General features: G+C 28.7%; 3 protein-coding genes across 3 annotated transcripts; 2 read left to right on the top strand and 1 right to left on the bottom strand.

The window, feature by feature from the left end:
* The first annotated feature begins 5,824 nt into the window (after positions 1–5,824).
* LOC114195617 (elongation factor 1-delta-like) lies at positions 5,825–7,929 on the top strand. Its single transcript, XM_028086144.2, has 8 exons — positions 5,825–5,955; positions 6,221–6,329; positions 6,422–6,538; positions 6,633–6,720; positions 6,821–6,947; positions 7,058–7,171; positions 7,446–7,607; positions 7,736–7,929. Coding segments are annotated over exons 2-8 (696 nt in total). The 5' UTR covers positions 5,825–5,955; positions 6,221–6,243; the 3' UTR covers positions 7,738–7,929.
* A 1,257-nt stretch (positions 7,930–9,186) lies between these two features.
* Positions 9,187–11,434, top strand: LOC114193480 (L10-interacting MYB domain-containing protein-like). Its single transcript, XM_028083303.2, has 3 exons — positions 9,187–9,414; positions 10,180–10,515; positions 10,590–11,434. Exons 2-3 carry the CDS (start codon positions 10,186–10,188, stop codon positions 11,172–11,174), a joined length of 915 nt encoding a protein of 304 aa, XP_027939104.1. The 5' UTR covers positions 9,187–9,414; positions 10,180–10,185; the 3' UTR covers positions 11,175–11,434.
* Positions 11,435–13,180: 1,746 nt separating this feature from the next.
* LQY1 (DnaJ/Hsp40 cysteine-rich domain superfamily protein) lies at positions 13,181–15,621 on the bottom strand. The gene is made up of 5 exons (XM_028083636.2): positions 15,365–15,621; positions 15,198–15,281; positions 15,051–15,102; positions 14,298–14,454; positions 13,181–13,483 (listed from the first exon to the last, which is right to left on the bottom strand). Exons 1-5 carry the CDS (start codon positions 15,512–15,514, stop codon positions 13,462–13,464), a joined length of 465 nt encoding a protein of 154 aa, XP_027939437.1. The 5' UTR covers positions 15,515–15,621; the 3' UTR covers positions 13,181–13,461.
* Positions 15,622–16,601: the final 980 nt, after the last annotated feature.

Raw genomic sequence — 16,601 nt, 5'->3', positions numbered from 1 at the left:
ATTTTTAATTTAATTAATTAAGGCTTTCAATCATAAGTGATATCAACAATATTTATTAATTTTAAAATACTCATCATTCATTATTTACTAAGAATTTTATTTGACTATCTCTCGATCATGATAAGCTTCAATTTCCAAGCTATAATATTTTAATATATATATACCTAATGATATATATGATGCGATGCATAAAGGGGGCCCAATAATTTGTTATCATTATACTCAACCTCATTTTATTAACTATATAATACTTATCACCAATTTTGAAAATATTTAATTTGACTATCAACTTTAATTTAAAGATCAATCTCATAATTATTTCCAAGAAAGCATATATCTAATATTAATGCACCCATGATAAATTCCACTTTCCAATATTCATAATGCCACGTGAGAAATAATGGGTGGAACCAAAACAATCATGGAATCCTTGTCCCACACACAAAACACAAAAAAGGTGGATATTCAGCTTCTCAATTCTTTAATTATTTTTTTTTCTTTTGTTGCTTGTTGCTTGGATTTCTAATTTTTTTTTCTTTTCATTTACAAAATTGCATTTGTTTTCTTTTATTAAACATTTACTCCAAAAACACAAACTTTCATATATTAAACTATGCTCAAATCATCCATTATATGAACCCTAATGAATTAATTAATATTGTAAATTGAAAGAAATAATATATAAACATATATTGGAGTTTCTGAGTGCTCTATCTATTATGGCAATATGAATGAGTGAATCTTCCACACTTTAATTTCAGACTTATCCAATTCAGAGCTTTCTCCACAATCTTATCTAATTCAGGTAGGTGGTGGTTGCCTCATGCTTCTTTCTGTTTCTATCATCTCTTTTCTTTTCTTTTTCTTTTTTTTTTCTTTTCTATGTTTCTATGATTTGAAAATTACCAACCCACCTATGAATGTGAATTCATGTTTCTGAATATGTTTGATGTAACAAAATGATATATTGTTATTTCTTTGGAAAACTACTCTTAAAGTGAACTTTAAACTTAAGTCAATCTCATAGTTTGCACATCACTTATATATTATGAAATTGTCTTATCTTTAGTCGATATAAGACTTCCAACACACTACTTCTTGTAAACTAGTGTATCATCTTTGTTAGGATTTAATTTTAGTGTATATATATGATAGATATTGAATTATAAATAAAGTTATCTAACCTTTTATGCTGATTGAAAAATTATTTAATATTTTTTAGCTTTATTAAAAAAGATAGAAATAGTTTTTTTACTAAAATTTGATATAAAGAATACAGTAATTGAAAACAACATCTCAATTAATTGGAACTATATTTAAGAGATATTATTGAATAAAATGGAAGTATGATCTTAGGTTTGAATAATTTTGAATATAAAGAACATGTAGTTGAAGGGAGGGATCAGTTAAAAACTATACACTAAAATTTGTGAGCCACTAAAGTTGTTGAATATTTTGTACAAATAACATGATGCTATTGAAAATTATTAGCACATTATTTGATATATAACTGATAATATAAATATATGAAATAACAGGGTCATATTATTAAACAAATAAAACGCATTTTTTTATCAGCATTTTTTATATTCTAATTTATCGAAACTATAAAGTTTTGTTTCTTAATCATAATTAGTGAGGCTGGTGTTTCCAAAAGGCAATTAAGGACATATTATTATAAAACACAAAACCTCACACGCATTACTTCATAATCCTTCATTATTTGATTACATATATTTAATTCAAGGAAGACTATTGACTGTACAATAGGGTCGGTTTGAACATTGAACTTATAGTTTTTTAATTAATAGGGTTTTTCACCATGAAATACTACTTCAATTAGGTGTATTTGACTGAGCAAGGTTTATTTAATTAACAAGGTTGATAACGTGGTTTCACATAACAAATTATATAATTAGGGTTGAAGTTTTTTTCATGTTTAATTATATATATCCTTTAGAAGGTAGAAGAAGAAACAAAGCTATAAGTCTTTCTTATTTTATATGTTATAGGTTTTATTCATTTATATTTAAGATTAACCATGCATTGTATCACAACAAACTATATCATCATTTTGAAATATTTATTAAGTTGTTTTTGTATAAATTTTGTCATCGTTGTTTTTTTTTTTTTAATTTTATTTTAATGTATGTTTATAATAGTAAACACTTATCGATATGTAAAAAAATTAAAATAAATAAGATGAAATATGATCAGAATTATGTTTTTTTTTTCAAATTTCTTCTATGTCAATTGAAGAGATTTAACAGTTTGATGAAATATTGACAAACTAAAATACGTGATGATAAAATACAATTAAAATTGGGTAATGGGAATCATTAAATAGGATTATAAAGGGACAAAAAAAATAATGTTTTATTTAATAATTAATTATTGTGTAGCATGGCTTTTGTTGAGTCGGTTACGTCCTATCAACTATATATCTACTCCAATGGGTGTGGCTGAAGAAAGAGCCACTTGGCATATTACTAATACACCTATCAACTATATATGCATAAAATAGAGAAGACCTTTGTAGCATGGTGACATGTTTTTGTAAGAGCCAAGAATCATGTTGCAAAAATCAATTCATGAAACTATAGATTATATATATATATATATATATATATATATATATATATATATATATATATATATATATATATATATATATATATTAGTGAATTATTTGAGTGAGCGACAAAAAATCACTAATTTAGAATTTCATGCCATGATGGTGAAAAAAAAGACATAATAATTCAAGGTATTGAGACATGAACGATTGGAAAAACAACAACAAAAGTTTATGTAAAACAACATTATATATCCTATATTTTCGATCTAAGTACAATATAAAAGACATAATAATTCAAGGTATTGAGACATGAACGATTGGAAAAACAACAACAAAAATTTATGTAAAACAACATTATATATCCTATATTTTCGATCTAAGTACAATATATATATATATATATATATATATATATATATATATCATTATTTATATATGTTAAAAATCTTCCATCTATTAGAAATGAAATTAATTTACAATATACAAATGAATACAAATATTATTTTATAAATCAAGTTTTTAAAATTAAATTAAATTTAAAATTAATTTCTTAACATGTATCTAATCAGTACTTTAATGTTGCAAATCCAGATATTTGGAATCCATGATGGGATGTGCATTTTTTTGGGAAACATATCATTACATCATATTAATTAATTAATCAATTTATTAATCATATTTATTAGGCCAAATAAAATGTTTTAGACCCTTTGGATTATTTTTTAGTGATTGTTTTGTTATAGAACCAATAGAGCTTCTTAATTAACTCCCAATGCATTACACTATACTAATAACTAATATTAACACTCCTTATGCATTACACTAATCTGCTTTAACTCTTTAACAAAATATTAACATCTACCTCTTTAAGATGTGATTGTTGTAAACAGGACAAAAACAAATATTAAATGCAAATAAAGGAAAAATTTAAGGAGTACCAATAAAATTTATTCTTTTTTTTAATATTATAATTCAACACATTCATAATCATAATAGACTCTCTTCTTTTCTATTATTTTAATATTTTATAATACATTATTTATTTTAATCGTTACATCATTTACTTTATTATTTTTATTATACAGCAATATATTCCAATAATCATACTAAAAAACTTTTGAAAGTATGATATCTACGTGCTGTTTTCATTTTATTTAAATTTGACTACATGTTTTACAAGGAGAATATTTTTGAAACTAAATTTATGAATATTTTTGAAACTATATATATAAACTGGCTATAAAAATATTTCTATTTTTTATCATTTTAATTTAACAATAACTTCGCATTCAATAAGTAATAACTAATATTTTCATATTTTCAAGTTTTTCAGCTAATGTATTAATAACACAAGAGCATTCATATGATAACGAATATTTATTATTTATTCAATGACTTACTACTAGTATGTTACTCTTTTATAAATAGTTATAATATCCATGTAATTAGGATATAAAATTTCAGAATCGTCTTTTAACACACTTTTTTCTTTCTTTCTTTTTCGACCAAGTAAATGCATAAAACATTTAACGATAACTAAAAATTATATTAAATATTAAAAAAAATATTATGTATATGTATATATATGAAATGGAGGTGAATTTCAAATTTTATTATTTTTATTATTTAAAATATATTTTTGAAGTCATTAGGTTTTGTTTTTTATTTAAAGAATATTTATTTTACTCTAAAAAACTAAAATTCGTTGAATAAGTAAATTATTCTTTTAAATTATTTTATCTAAATACACTAAACGAATCTATGGAAACACTACCTACATAAACATTACTTCGAAAAAATAATGGAAAAGTTAAGGTAATAATAAAAATTAAAACAGTGTATCTTTCGGTCTGCTGAAAAGATCAAATATGTTTTTAATTTTTAACCTCACCAAAATTAGAAATCACTAATTTTTATAAATACCAAATAACTATTTGACGTGACTTCATGTGTAAAGATTTAGTGTCATGTGACACCTAAAAAAAATACAAAAATTCGTAATATAAGTATTATTTATTTATCTTAAAGTAAATATTAAAATTACAAAGTAGTGATTTCAAATTTCAAAAAGAGAAAAAAATTAAAGGACAGTATTTTATGGAGACTAAAACCAAAAAATAATATATTTTAGATGGACTAGAAAATAGGAGTATAAGTGGATTTTACCCAACCCATACATTCACTTAATTTAACAAGATCAATTACATTTTTATAGGTTGAGTTTGGTTGAATTTTATTGAGTAAACTCAATTAAAATTAGACTTAGAAGAACTCATAAAATTCAAAGTCGATAAATCCGACTCAATCCAACTATTTAATAAAAGAATATTATTTTATAGCACCTTTATCATAATTATTATATTTTATCAAATGAAATTTACGTATGTATTATATTTTATTATCATACAATTACTAAGCAATATTATAAAAAATAATTTTAAGGTACTTTTTTAATAAATATATTTTTAAAATACTCCATTTAATGACCTAATTAGTTAAGTTGCTAAATGAAAGAATAAAAAAATGCACCTAATTTAATTAAATTTAATTACGTTAAACAAAAAACAAATAAAACATAATTTAATTAATGATTAAATCTCTCCTAAAAATGACGATTTCAAATTTTATAAGAAGAAAACAGAACAAAAATAATGAAATTGAAAATCTCTGATTTTTTCAAAACTAAAAAAATATGTTTTATTTTTTTGTAAAAACATCAATGTCAGAATATTTAAGCCCAACAATTTCATATTTGTAGATGGGTTCTTGAAGACCTTTTCTTGTTGCACCCTCCATAATTTTTAGATACATCTCCGTGATTTTTAAAATTTTTATTTTACCCTTCCTTTATAAAAGTAAGTTCAAAATTATTTGTTTTTAGAGAAAAATTGAAACAACTTTTCTAAATTTTCTGAAACAAAATTTTCAGAACAGTAGCAGATATTTTGAAATAGGATTTTTAAAACCATTTTTTTAAATAGATAATGATAACAACGATAGAATATTGTAGTAAGAAAATGATATATTCAACCATTTTTTTTAAAATGATATATTGACATTTAAAATTAAATTTTGAATTTTTTTTGTATATCACCCTAGAATTTTGGAGAAGAGGAGATGCTGATGTTTCATTTGAATTAAAGTGTGTGAAGGAACGAACAACTAATGCTATAATAAATTAGAAGTAAACTTAGCAAAAAAAGTTTGGTGAGAATAGTAAAAGCCCGTTCAACAGGTATGTAGCCCAGTTTTAGATGACCCATATCCCGATTGCAAACTTGGGCTTAGGGTTTCAGTTTCAAGCAAATAGAAGGAGGTTATCTTTCTCTTACACTCGCAATCTCTCTGCTTTGTTGCATTCCTTTGCCTTGCTCGCACTGGTAAGAAACCTCTTTCGATACATGATTTCTTCTTCCTCTGGAATTTGTGTTCCCATAACATATGCTAATTGTAGCACTTTTCTATCTGAATTTCCGAATTATCTTCGTAAATATTACAGTTTTGTTGGGTTTAATGCCTTTTTAGTTCATTTCGCAGTTGAAACATTCTATTAATGGATTTGAACCGAATATTTCGTTTTTCTTGTTTTTTAATTTTGAAATTCGTATTGCTGCTGTTGCAATTCATGTTTCGTAATTTTTTCAGAAGAATTAACGTACATAGCAAGCATGGCAGTCACATTCTACGACCTTAGCTCTACCTCTGGGTTGAAGAAGCTTGACGAGTACCTTCTCTCACGCAGTTACATCACAGGGTATGGCTTTTATCCATCTTCATTTGTATTTTTTCTTTTCTAATCTTTCTTATTCATGTATTTTCCCATTAATTAATTTCTCGTGTTCTTAGGTACCAAGCTTCAAAGGATGATCTCACTGTCTATGCAGCTTTGTCAACTGCTCCATCAACTGAGTATGTGAATGTGTCCAGGTGGTACAAACACATTGATGCTCTATTGAGAATCTCGTAAGTTTGATTCCCTTGATTTGAACGCCAATTATATGTGTAATACTTGATATGGATCTGATTATATTTGTATGCCAATTTTTTGTATCCACAGTGGTGTTTCTGGTGAGGGGTCCGGTGTAACCGTTAAGGGATCTCTTGTTGCCGAGCCTGTTGCAACTCCCCCAGCTGCTGATACAAAGGCAAGTTTCTTTCTAGTGATAGATATTTCAACTGTGGTGTTAGTTTCATAGCTTTTTTCTGCATCGTATGGCTTAACTGTGAGTGCAAATTGTTTTTCAGGCTGCTGCAGCAGAGGATGACGATGATGACGATGATGTCGATTTGTTTGGGGAAGAGACAGAGGAAGAAAAGAAGGCAGCTGAGGAACGGGCAGCTGCAGTGAAGGCATCTGGAAAAAAGAAAGAGTGTAAGTTTTAGTTTGGTCATTTACCACTTATCTTTAAACTTTATCCTGCTCCCTCCCATGATTATAGCACTTTGTGTGGGCATTGATTTTTTGCTGATTCCATTTTTCAGCTGGGAAATCATCTGTTCTCATGGATGTGAAACCATGGGACGATGAAACCGACATGAAGAAGCTCGAGGAAGCAGTGAGATCTGTTAGCATGGAAGGGTTGCTTTGGGGTGCATGTATGTCATTTATATATATATATATATATATATATATATATATATATATATATCACATTTTTTTGGCTTTGGTTGTCGTTATTTGTACATGTTTTGAACTTTTTGAACTGTTCTAATTTTGATCCACTTGCTAAAATAGTTGAATGATAAGATTCAATTTTTTTGTATCTGTAAATGTTATTATATATGTTGCTCTCTATCTAGTCTTTGATTTAGAGTAAAGTCGTACTTTGTGCTCCTCTTATGTGATTCTGATATCAATTTTTTTCCTTAGCCAAACTTGTTCCAGTTGGGTACGGCATCAAGAAACTACAGATTATGCTTACTATTGTGGATGACCTAGTTTCTGTTGACAATCTTATTGAGGAATATCTCACAGTTGAGCCCATCAGTGAATATGTCCAGAGTTGTGACATTGTAGCCTTCAATAAAATTTGTACGTATTTTTCAGATGGCCTTTTTCTCCGTAGTAATTCCCATGTGGTATTTGTATTTCGTGATAAGATGCATGTTGTATATGGTTTTACTGCTTGTTCTAATGCTATTTCATAACGTTTGTCACAGAATCGGCAATAGTTGCACTTGGAGGGAGATCATGGCAACCTGAGGAATTGTGATATTTAGAAATTATGTTCTAGGGAAAGCCCTCATGTGAGAATTTTTTTTCTTTAGAAGCCTGTTTGTTACCGATTTTGTTATACATTGTTAAACGTAATTCTGATGTTTTAATGAAAATGGTGTTCATGGATTAATCCAAATATCAGAGTAATAAGAAACGCATTCAACGATCAAAACAAGAAGCCAAAACGATCAAGTAAAATGCATTATAATTTGTATTACAAACATTCTAATTCTTTGAACTTTCCCTATCTAAATCTCCGCTGGCTTGCATCAGAATTTAGAGAGGGACATTTAACATCACTAAATGAAAACCCACTTCTCCTTATGTTAAACAGAGAGCATCCATATATGGTAAGAAAATATGTTTGAATAGATTTTTCAAAAATTTTTCTTTCATATTTTTTTTCAAAAACCAGTTGAAAACTAAAATTGGTTCGCATGAGAATGTGCTCAGAAGATTCGTATTCTTCTACATCCCAGTAAGGAGTCATTTTTTCTAAATCTTGAAGACTTAAAAATGAAACCTACTTTTACAAAATGAAATAGTACATTTTCTCCTTCTGAGTTGCTGTTGTAGTTTTTGTTTTCCAAGATATGATTCATCCTTTTATGTCTAAACCCCAAGAAATGGTTGAAACAACTTCTGGATATCTTTTTAAATTTCGTTTGCTCCCCAAGGTTATTTTGAATCGATTGCATGAAACTGATTACTTAATAATTATAAATTGACAATAGTTTGATGTATTTTAAGATCAAGTCAATTTTTAATCGAAAATGACAGATTAGAGCCAAAGTGGAGTGGTTCTTGGTGTTCGATACATAGTTGTAATATGTTATCTTAGTCAAATTAGACTTAAATACATTATTGAACTGAAAAGGGTTAAAAAAAAAAAATCAACCTTGACAACAGTAAAATTTTAGACATTAAAATTTTAACCAATATTAATTTATCTTTGATTTTAAAAATTTGAGTTACAACACAATATATCACCGAAAACAACGTGTTTATGATTCGAATAATTATCATTGTTTTTTTCATAAATATTTTCATAATTTAAAAATCAAATAATAACAAAAATTGAAAATTTAACATTAGATTGTTGACCATAACAGAAAAAAAAATCCAACTATAACATAAAAGATCAAGCATAATATAAAAAAAAATATAATTTTAAATTTAAATATAAAGTATTAGTTTTAATGTCGTTTTCGTCGATTTGAAATTAAAAAGACTACATTACTCTGTTTCTAAAAACAAGTCAAACTTAATTGAAAACTTAAGAAAAAAAATAATTAATCTGATATTGAAATAAGGCGATTTAGATTATTAATAACAATCCGAGAGCAGAAAAAACATTTAAAACGCTCATTCTCTTCTAAATCCCAAATCCTAATATTTTTCTTTCTTTTTTTTTCTATTTTTTTTTTCTCTTAGCACTATTTATTTTTCCCGACACCTCTCGCCAACAACGTAACGGTTCTCGGTGGCCGTTCCCGGCGCAGTCGCTTATCTCCTCCATCCTCCGCCGTCAGATTTACCTCTACTCCTCTCCGTTCGAATTCACACTGTCCTTTTCTTTTTTTCTCCTTCTCTTTCTCCACCGCAACACACTCAACTCTAGGTATTTCTTTTTCATTTTCATTTCAAATGTTAGTTTTATTGTTGATTTGCGACGTGTGAAACGAATCTGATTAAATTAAAGGCTTTAACTGCATTAGACGGTTCTGTTACCTGTGCTGGTTTTGTGGAGTTTGATCATCGACGCTGATCTTTAATTTACTTCGCATTGCTTCGACCTAGTTCTTTGATTCACCGGCTTTCGCCTCTACATTTTTTTGTGCATTCCACAGTTGTGTATTGAGATGACTAATGAACACTATCTACGTTCAGCGACTCAAAATTATTGTCGTTGTAAGAGCAGAGTCCTTGCTATTGTTTAAGTTTGGAAAGAAAACCAAAAGGAATTGTGATTTTTTGAAGGTGATTAGGCTATAGGAATTAGGGATAGTCTATTGGATATTGTCATGTTGCAGTTTTTATCAGTGTGTAATTGGAGGATTTTTCGCTTTGAATTGTAGTGTTTTGAAATACAAGAATTATTATGGCAATGCGATCGTTGTTATTCAGTTTCATTTGCTTTAATGTTATTATGTTATGCTGTTTGGAGTGACATTTTTTCTTCAATGCCTTTTATTGTCGTGATGGATAATGTGACACTTTTGAAAAAATTAAATTGTTGATATGCGACTTTGTTTTGGGTAATAAGTTTAAGCTTCAAACTCAGGGGGCCCTTTTACTTTTTCTTAAATTTTAGTGGGATCACTACAGGAGGGGCTTTTCTGAGGATGTTATTGAGTAAATTATTGAATTATAATCATTTGTGCAGGTGTGGATGGAACTTGAAGCCAGCAATCAGCCCAAGCAAGAGCGATCAAGGACAAGATGGACAACATCCCTTGACAAGATATTTGCAGACTTGGTTGTCAAGCAGATTCAACTGGGAAACAGACCAAACAATGTTTTTGACAAGAAAACATGGAATCATATTCGTGATGAGTTTAATAGGCAAACAGACCTTAGTTTCAACAACAATCAATTGAGGAAACATCTAGATGTTCTTCGAACCCGCTTCTACAATTTGAAATCCGCTTATGATCAGAATAATGATTTTGTAATGGATGATTCCTGTTGCATTGGTTTTGAGCAGTGGGATGATATAGGGGTAAGTTCCTTTCATTGTAGCGATATTTTCCTTTCTTTATTCGTAACCTGAATAGTGCTATTTTTTGTATGCAGGCACAGCCTAGGCACGAAACAGTTAAAGGGAAAGATTGTCCAATATATGAGCAACTATGCACAATCTTCATAGATTCTGCAGCTGATGGGAAATACGCCCAGTCTAGTCATTACGAAGAGCTGGACAAATCTTTTGGAACTGAAGCATCTGGCTTTACACCATGTCCAGAAGCTAAGGTCTCACATTATGAAAACCCATCAACATCTAAATCTATTCCTGGGAATATCTCAACTTCTGAGAAGATGACCAAGAATTCTCTAGATAGGAAACGGAAACGGTCGTACGAGACACAAACAACTAGTCTGGATCAAGACACCTGCAATGCTATGGCAGAAGCCTTGTTAGATATGGTTGCTGTTTCAAGGTTAAGGGCAGTCGTTTCAAGTGTAAGTGATGACAAGTTTTCCATAACAAACTGCATTAAGGCTCTAGATGAGATAGAAGGTATTGATCAACAGCTCTACTTTTCTGCCCTGGATCTCTTTGAGAACCCTAGCTTAAGGGAGACATTCATTTCTCTAAAAAGTGTCAAGATAAGGTTGACATGGTTACAGGGAAAGTGCAGTAGAAGTCCCTTCCATTAGAAAATCCAAATCATCAGAATAGATTTCAATTTCATAGTCACAACACAATGCTCAGTCGATTATACCCTCCTTTTTGTTTGACTGTAAGTAATGCCATTCCTAGTTTCAACTTTTACAACCTGCCGTAGTTGTTTATACAACGTGCTTTTTCAACTGGATTTATAGTTACTTTTTCGAATATGACTTTTGTGAACCTGCTAATCCTATTGACTGAATGTAAACTATTTATGTTGAAAATGCTCAAATACCATTCTTCTTAATGGATGGATGTTGTTATAGTGTCTTACTCATGTTAGTAGGGTAATTTATGGACCCTTTAGATTTAAGTCATCTAATGCTTTGCTAAGCATGCTCAATTTATTGGTGTGTGAACAAATGTATATTTGGTCAACCTTTTAGAATGACAAGAACATCAAACTTCAATCCACATAGGGCGAAGGTAATTACCATCAGATTTTCTTTTGGAAATGTTTAATTTGATGTTACATGGGCTGTGCCATAATTCAGAAGAGTTCTGTATAATCAATGGCTACCTGATTAAAAATATATAAAATCATTTTCTTATGTTCAATTGTTCATTCAGATCAAAAGCCGAGAAAATGCACCCTTCTGAGCAGGAGTCTACATATAATACTTCTTTATTGCTAAAATTGTCGCATGATATTTTATTTTTCTGTTTTAAATTATTTCAACTTACTATTCCACTTAGTTTTTAGGGTTTAAAAATGTTTAGTTTTTGTAATATATTTTTTTTTCTATTTCCTCAAAGTGTAAATTATTATTTTTAATTTGTTACCAGATATTTCTTAGCTACTTATATGTTGAACCAAAAGTAATGTGATCACATCAAATCTTCAAAAAGAACTTTTAAATTTTTGTGCTATTTGTCTATTCTAAATGCTGGACACTACAATTAGTGATTTGAAATTTTAAAAGAATGAAAGACAAATAATAATATTTTACAGGAATTGAAACCAAATTTCATATATTCTATAACATTAATAACTACAATTCTCATTCTAGAGAGATTAAAATTAGGAACCAGAATAAAAATACATTTATTTCACAAGGCTTTTTAAAACATTTTTAAACCTATTTTCCTTATTATATGTTCATTATTCCAACTCGTGTTTACTCACCCTTTTGAATTGTCAATCTTTTAAATTTATCTTTTGTATTTATCATTTAAAAAATCAATTGTGCAAATATAACACTCTTCTATAAAATAAAAAATTAGCGTTTTATATATACAATATTCACTTAATTTCCATTTAATATTTTTTGTGCTTAATGATAAAGTTATACTCGTCAGTCTTACAAAAAATAACACGTATTTAATTATTTGTTTAGGTTCAAAATAACGCCCAGTTTTTTTATACGCAAAACTATTAGTATATTGTAAGTTCAAACTCCTTCGTGCTTTAATGATCTTTTTATTTAATGTCAATAGTAAAGCGCTTGAAATTTATTCACACTAATCTCATTAATACAAGAAACATTTTTAACAGAGATCTTGCTTAGTATAATATAATACAGGACAAGTTTTTACACATATTTTCAGCACAGAGGACAAGCTGTTTTTTTTAATGGAATAATAAAAAAAAAAAAAAACTGACAATGAAACAACTAGAAAGTAGTAAAGTTTGAGTACTAGAAGTTAATATAACTAATAATTCTATTATTTTTTTCGAGTGAACTGGTACGTGTAAATTGTAATGAAACATAAAGAATTATGTAACCAGCAAAGTTTACAATTAAGTCAATATAATCTTATTTAAACAAAACCAATGATTTGTTTAAATAAATTAATTTAGCTTCAAAATAAAATTATTGATTTGTTGGAATAGGTTTGATTATGATATGTGTACTAATTACTTAATTTTAATAAATTTGCTAATAATGGTTAGAGCAGCATGCACCGTGTGGTACTTTTAGTCCAAGCCATGCACCTTAAAATGCCTCTAAAAATTGTAATTCTAAGCGTTAAAACAATAAAAACATAATAATGAAAAGAAATTGAAATAACGAATTTTTGATAGAATGTGTTGATGTACAATGTTTGGATTAAATTAGAAGATGATAAAAAGAATAACATCAACACACATAGGCAACAAAAGTGAGTAGCCTAATAATATCAAATCACTGATTAAAATGTAAACAAATCAAAGGATGAACATGGTTTTGATTTTGCCAATTGCATTAGGTGTGTACTCATATCAAACCCATTAAATAAGTACATTAACCTCATATCAGATCCAAAATCAGAGCCAATTATTCTTAGCTTGCCTCAGTCATCATCTTTGAATTCTCTGATTAATATGAACCACAAAAACAGTAGTCAACAGTACAATACAGAAGACTTGAAAACTTTTCTATGAATAACCAAAGCAAAGCTCATGTTTTTGCTGAAGAATAGTTTAAGGTTTCTCAAAACTCTTCATCCTTTTAGCCTCTTATATGCTGACTCATTCCTTATAGCCTTATTGTTATACCAGAATGAATGCTGATTGACAAAGTTTCCATGGTATGCATATTCACTAAATTTGTTCTTGGTAATTTTTAAGGTAAATTTTTGGGTACATTCTTTTGGAAACAGAGATTTTAAGCAAGAGGAAGATAGGGTATATTATGATATTGTGTGAAACCAAATTAAAATCATACATATCAAACATTGTCAAAATAAAAAAATTAAAAATTATTGTCATCATAAAAGTATAACTGTTTTATAGATGAAATACTTCATTGATAAGTATCAATAAAGTATTTTAAAAGGTATAGAACACGGATACATGTCAGACCTGACGTAAGTTGAAATAACGATGCATCACATATGTCACACAAAATATTCAAGTGGATGGCTGACTATGATAGAAAATATCCACCAAACTCAAAAAAGAGTTTTGTGGGAAAGCTATGGCAATGAAAGTTGGACTTTAGAAGACTAGATAATATGGGTGGAGTAGCATAAATGAGAATGTTAGAATGAATGTATGATATGACACAAAAACATTTTAGAGATATGACATGGTATGATTCATGTAACTGATCTCAACTAATGGAACAAAACTTTTGGTGTTGTTGGTAAATTACAAAGGAAGAGAATAAGGTTGCAGAACTTCATACCTGCGATCAAGGTAACGAGGTTGAATTCCAGAACCTTGACAAGTTGTGCATGTGAGTGAACCAACACCATCACAGTTTATGCATCTAGACACCTCATTTTCACCCCCACCAAGTTCAACTGTCACATTGCCAGATCCTAAGCAAAATCTGCATTTCTCTGCCCACAGTATAACAATTCAAACAAGATTGGTCAAAAACCTACCAACTCTTGAACTCTCAAATTCAGAGGAAAGAAAGAAGTTTATGTGAAAACGCTTTGTGAATTTGACATGACTTTTGAGTCAGTTTACATCACAATTTTCTGAAATCGTGTCAAACCGACATAACTTCTCCACAATAAATCTTACTAAGCTGACACAACTTATGTGATTCTTAAAATCTGCTCATTTTGATAATTTAAAAAAAGAAATTACACCATTTTGTTGCTTTTCCCTACTTAAAGGTGATAACTGTTACCTAAATAGGAGGAACTGTATAACCAAGTACACTTTCACTCTGTGTGGAGTTGAGCTACAACCTCTTATGTGCTAAGAACCTAATGAGAAACTCTTAATTGAGCTAAATAGGCAAACAAATCCTTATTCAACAGTTACGACTGAATAAACAGTGTATGCACTCTGATAATGCAAAGAATATTCATACCATCATTCAAGCATAAACCATAGTAATAACAATAATTTCTGATTAATTGAGAAATTAAACTCGTTTCAGTTTCTGATTGAATAATGCTTCATATAGAAAATAAAAACTTACGAGCACCAGATCCACTACATGGGAAGCAAGGCTGCGTGTTGTCTCTCTTAGCCTGCAACAAAGAGAAACTGTAATGAAAAACCCAAAACACGAGATGAAAAATAGAACACATTCAAAAGGGTATAGTGCAAAGTAAAAACACTTCACTGCATTATCGATTTGGGTTTCGTAGAACACTGGAATGCCAATTCCAACAGCCACACTCACGAGTCCTACACTTATAGCCACTACCTGAAAAACAAAAAGTAATTTGAAAACAACAAAGACAAATTAAGATTACGTTTGCTAAGTTGCAGAAATAAGAAATAACTGACCGTGTTTTGATCAAGTTCCAGAGCTCTAATGCGTGGATAAGAAGAGGGTTTTGGTTGAATAAAAGTTGTTGCAGAAGGCTTGGATTTTAGAGGGCAACAAAGAAAGGAAGAATGGAAGTTAGGGAGAGAAAGAGAAGGAGACAGTGTCATCTCTCACTCCCTTCAATTAAAATTTTGTTTTTATATTTTGATCAGTTTCTGTGATATCTGGAATGAACTGAAAAGGAATCGTTAAGAATGAGAAGTGAGGCAATGAAACTCCTAACAACGTCATCCAACCAAAACTAGTGGCAGTAACGACCACATAGTCATTGTCCCATCTTACACGTGGCTCTATTATCCTCATCATCCTGCATTTTATTTCAATTCTTTAGTATCATATTTTAACGCTTTTACTTTTTTAATGCTTTGATTTGTACGTAAAGTTTGACTGAGTAGAGATAAAATTAATTTATAATATATAAATTGATATAATTCTTATGTTACAAATTAGTTTTATAAAATTAAATTAGGCTTAAAAAGTTACTTTTAACATAAAATTAAAGTCTATTTTAATGAATTTTTTTTAACGTTTTGTTCCACCAACCGTCTTGAGTTGTTAATGAATCACTCACTAGTTTCTTGTTTAACACAAATTTTTTTTAAATCACATCTTGGTTTTTGGAAAATTTATTTCTGGATTATATATTTCAAAAATTTTCCAAAATAATTTTTTAAAATTTCCGGAATAATATTTCTAGAATGAAATTTCTAAAACAGAATTACTAAAATGAAATTTTAAGAATATGATTTTCGTAATGAAACTCATAAAATGCCTTCCAGAATATATTTACGGCAATATTCTAATATTGTGGGGATATAGTTAGTGATTATGGGGTGGAAAAAGTAATAGTCTATTTTAATACTCCTAAGCCCGTCATTTTGTAAAGCCCAACTCTAGCTCTTTTAGTTTTTGTTGCATCTTTAATGAGATTGAAAATATGTGAACATGTCTAATGTATTTTTTGGTTTAAGTAGATAGGAAACTTGATTTTCAGTGTTATATTTTAATTTTAATTGTAAAATTTATCGTTTAATTATTATTATCATTATTATTTGACAAATTTTACTATCTATTATAAAATTTTACTTGATTTTCTGGTTTAATTGTAAATTGTGTAATATATTTCTGGTTTATGTAATTTGGAATATGTTTTTGAATGTAGAAACATATTCCAAATTTTGAAATTCAAAAATT

Source organism: Vigna unguiculata, chromosome 8 (assembly GCF_037176805.1).
Source record: "Vigna unguiculata cultivar grain cowpea cultivar isolate G323 ecotype 2 chromosome 8, ASM3717680v1, whole genome shotgun sequence".
Lineage (NCBI taxonomy): Eukaryota > Viridiplantae > Streptophyta > Magnoliopsida > Fabales > Fabaceae > Vigna > Vigna unguiculata.
The sequence above is the reverse complement of the archived record's forward strand: the minus strand, read 5'-3'. Positions and strand labels throughout refer to the sequence as shown.